The following is a 4,050-nucleotide window of genomic DNA, read 5'->3' as shown; positions in this document are numbered from 1 at the left end:
CATCAATAGGTTTGCTAGTAGCTAAAAGTAGCAAAATGATAACTAAAGCTAAAAGTTGAAGAATAGTAGCTAAAAGTAGCAAATGTCTAGTTAAAGGTTTTACTGTATTTATTCAAGTATAATACTAGAAATTTAACCCTAAAAATCATCCATAAAGTGGGGGTGTAATATTATACACAGGTTATTGATGAATAGATTTTTTATGCTTTTTCAGCTCAAAAAATGATCGTATTATACGTGAATAAATACGGTAATAAGTTTTAATAAGTTATATTGAACATAACAGAAGGAACAGAATCGTTATTAATCGATTCAGAACTGAATCAAAATCGAATCGATTTAGAGCATTGACCACAACGCCCAGCCCTAACAGCAAGTATAGATTCTTCAGAATCCAGCTGTTTGTGTTGATCAAAAGCTGGGTTCTACTCCCGTTTTTCCCACCTATTTACGCATCCAGCAACAACGCAAAACTGGACCATTTCATATAAATTTGTGGAGAAGCGAGGGATCGTATATAAAACAAACAGTGCGTGTTGTCTTTCTGCCCGGCAGCGATGTTTTAAATCACACGGTCATGTGATCCTGACCTCCCTACAGCTTTCAGTGGGTTAAAAACATGTGAAACGCTCGGCCTGCAGGAATTATTGGTTTGTGCGTTTGTACCTCTGGTGTAACATCTCGTGGTGCAAACCCAGTTCCTCCGGTAGTGAGGATAAGATTCAGCTCCTGTTCATCACACCACTCCAGAAGAGTGTCCTGCACACGCGACAAAAATTAGTTAAAAATGACATCATCCCTTCTCACAACATCCAAAACTAACAGCTACGCTAGCATTACGCTAATAAATCTAATAAAACATGAAAACTTTTGTCTTAATCTTCTCTAAACACACGGCGCAGCTTTAGGGCGAGTAATCCGACGACGCGTACCTTGATTTCTTCGATCTCATCCGGGACTATTTTGTAGGCCGATATGACCCCTCCAAGTCTGCGGGGAGAGACGACAGTTAGTTTTGAGGCGAGGGGCTGCGTGTGCTCGGTGTGCGTCGGTGTGAAGACTCACAGCGAGGGATCGTGGACCAGGTCCTTCAGGTTGACCCCGCTCCGGTCTTCGGCCAGGTTCTTGTAGCAGCTGTCACTGACTGAGAGGAGGCAAGAAGAAAAGCTGAAGGTAGAKATTGCAGCATTGTGCAAAAGTCTTGGAGCAGAAAGAATATCCCACAGTCAAGCTGAGCGTGTGTGTGTGTGTCACCAAATTATCTCATGAACTACAAGGCAAATTTAACACAATTGTTTTATCTACTTAAACAGCCGAAATGACTTAKAACAGGTCAATAATGCAAATGCTGTTTGTTGTTTATTTATTTAAGAAGGGACAGTGCATAGTACAGAAAATGCCAGAATTAGCCATGGAGGCTAGTTTTCATCTGTAGTCCCTCAAGGTCCCGTGGTTATAAATACAATACAAACAAATCAACAAGTAACTTTCATTAAAAAAGTCTTAAAACAAAACAAAAAGCATGATTAAAAATAACAAAAGTGCATATTGCAGAAAATGCCAGAATTAGCCATGGAGGCCTTTTTTTTCTGTAATTCCTCAAGGTCCTACGGTTATAAATACAATACAAACAAATCAACAAGTAACTTTCATTAAAAAATACTAAAAAATGGCAAAAAGCATGATTAAAAATAATTTTAAAAAAAGCCATTTAGCACAACAATAACAATTCAAGGCAAAACATTAAAAATACAAAATGGATAAAAATGTTGTTAATCTCATACAAACAATAATGCAAACACTGTTTGAGATAGAGAAGTCTGACAATTTTGACACATTCGCACGTATTTATGCTTCAATTTGCTACGCAAAGTTTAAGTGAACAAATAAAAGTTTGTTTACATTGAGTGCGTACCCACATTTTAGAATTACACGTGAACATATCTGGAAAACAGTTTGAGCAAACTCTTTCAAACTGCACCGTTTGATGCAGGGCAGCCTTTTATGATGTTTGATTTACAAGAATTCTGGCTGCTTTGAAGAAAATAAACAGAAATGAGGCGTGGATGAGGACTTTTGCACAGGCCTGTGTTGAACTTATAAGCGCTGAACATCTTGGGCTAAATTTATTTGAGGCATTTAATACAAGATGGGGATTACAACTACAAGGAACGCTTAGTACTGAGTGGAAAATCGAGCAAAACGATGAAGGCTGCAGCTGCTGGCCTCTTCATCCTCTTCAGCATGATCCCCACGTCTTCTCCCTGCTTTTAGTGAAGGGCCAGCGGTGTTAGTGGGGACTGTAAACCCGGTCCTGTGCACGACTCTGAGGCCAGGATCAGCTGAGCCAGTTAGAAGACCTGGAGTCTGTTTTTTATTTATTTGTTTATTTATTTTTACCTCGGCGCTGCTGCCGCTGTCTGATTTTAATAACCAAAGGGAGTCGTGATTAAAGATGCCGGATGCACATGTGTGCATTTTTAAATAGAACTACGGAGCCCGGATGCCATTGAAGATCCGCAAATGTCTGCGGGAACGAGCTTTAACGGCGGGCAACACGTCGGATCTGCAAAGGGACATGAATAATGCAGCTCATGTAGGCTCGGCGGCGCTACATTGCAAGAAAATGTAATGTTCACTCGAGTCAAGCTGGAACCTTTCAGCAAAACAAAACCGGAAAAGCAGGGGTTTCACCTTCGAAATAAAAGCTTCCTGCTGTTAATTAACAACAAATGCCCGTTAAAAATAATCGCTCGCGCTGWATTTTGAAAGCATAAACCGGGGTTTCTTTCCCCTCTCGTGGGCCTTGATGCTAAATAAAATAGCTCAATACACGGACGTTTAACCAGCTGAAACGTACATGAATGTGTTAACAGATATTAAAATGCAAGCTTAAACATGAACAAACGATGATTTATCTTTAAACCTGGGTGTAAAAATAAACCCTGCATCTGTGCGAGCTGCTGAGGAAAGGCAGCTCGGACCAACCGGTTAGCATAGCTGCTAACCCGCTCGCGCTGCAGAGAGAGGAGACGGCTCGGATCGTGACAGCCGACGACAAAACACGGCGCGCCGAGTACATCTTGATCAAATGGCGTCCTTACCCGTCAGAATCCCCACACGGGTCTGATGGTCGTGGTTGGTGAGCACCATCCCGTCCGCCGCCATGTTTACAACCCCTGTCTGCACCGTGACGGCTCATACGTAGAGTCCGTGTGTCGGTGAGCAGCCCGCTGCGGCGGCTGGCTGCTGCTGCTGCTGCGCCTCCGGAGGATGACCCCGGTCTGTGCAAACATGCACCGGTGTCCTTTGGAGGGAACGACCTCCAGGTGATCAGACACCCACTGCAAAACTTAGCTCACCCACCCAAACAAATGTGAGACGTAAAGTAAGCCAGATTTTTTTTTTTTTTTTTTTTTTGTGGGTGGGGGTGGGGGGGGTTAAAAGACAAATAAAACAAATTGAAACTGATGGGCAGGCTAAAATTCAGATCAATTAAAGGCTTTGCGTTTCTTGAGGGAATGCATATCACCTACTGTATTTCACACCATCTTCTCCAGTAGCCATTTTAGTCAACCATTGAAAACTTTAGCTACTACCACACAACAAAATGAGTATTCCATGAGTTTCAGACACAGGTGGACACATTATCATTATTCATTTTTTTCCTTTCAGGCCTGTGGGGCCAAATTTGGCCTGCCACAACATTTTATGTGGCTCACAAGAACTTCAAAGGTGTATTATGTCTAATAAGCATATGCTGCTTTAAAGCCAGTATTTACAATTAYATAATCTCCCATAATGCATGTTGAATATTTTACACCTGAAATGATGACATTTCACCACTAAGTGGAGGCACACAGAGTTGAAAAAGAGACCGCGGAATTTTCTAATATCTACATTTCACAGCATTTCCGCTGGCTACTTTTGAGAGAAGGGGGTCTCTGCAGTACATGTTGTCTTGTGGGCGGAGACGGCCCTACTTGTGATTGGCGGAGGTCTAGATGTGGGCGGAGACGGCCCTACTCGTGATTGACGGAGGTCTTGATG

The 4,050-nt window shown here is 42.2% G+C and overlaps 1 protein-coding gene across 5 annotated transcripts in view; it reads right to left on the bottom strand.

Annotated features, from left to right (window-relative positions):
• gphna (gephyrin a) overlaps window positions 1–3,386 on the bottom strand; it is a 20,765-nt gene extending 17,379 nt beyond the window's left edge. For 3 of the 5 annotated variants that reach the window (XM_014013708.1, XM_014013709.1, XM_014013710.1), the window contains exons 1-4: window positions 3,105–3,385; window positions 1,066–1,144; window positions 933–990; window positions 667–759 (exon numbers count right to left, since the gene is read on the bottom strand). In XM_014013708.1, coding sequence (XP_013869162.1) covers window positions 667–759; window positions 933–990; window positions 1,066–1,144; window positions 3,105–3,168 — 294 coding nt within the window. In that variant the 5' untranslated portion in view covers window positions 3,169–3,385. Of the gene's footprint in view, window positions 1–666; window positions 760–932; window positions 991–1,065; window positions 1,145–3,104 lie in introns of all 5 variants that reach the window. The other 2 variants (XM_014013707.1, XM_014013712.1) reach the window with 2 other exon arrangements.
• Window positions 3,387–4,050: the final 664 nt, after the last annotated feature.

The sequence above is a fragment of the Austrofundulus limnaeus genome, unplaced genomic scaffold, assembly GCF_001266775.1.
Source record: "Austrofundulus limnaeus strain Quisiro unplaced genomic scaffold, Austrofundulus_limnaeus-1.0 Scaffold105, whole genome shotgun sequence".
Lineage (NCBI taxonomy): Eukaryota > Metazoa > Chordata > Actinopteri > Cyprinodontiformes > Rivulidae > Austrofundulus > Austrofundulus limnaeus.
Note: the sequence above shows the minus strand (reverse complement) of the source record. Positions and strands in the feature narration are given on the sequence as shown.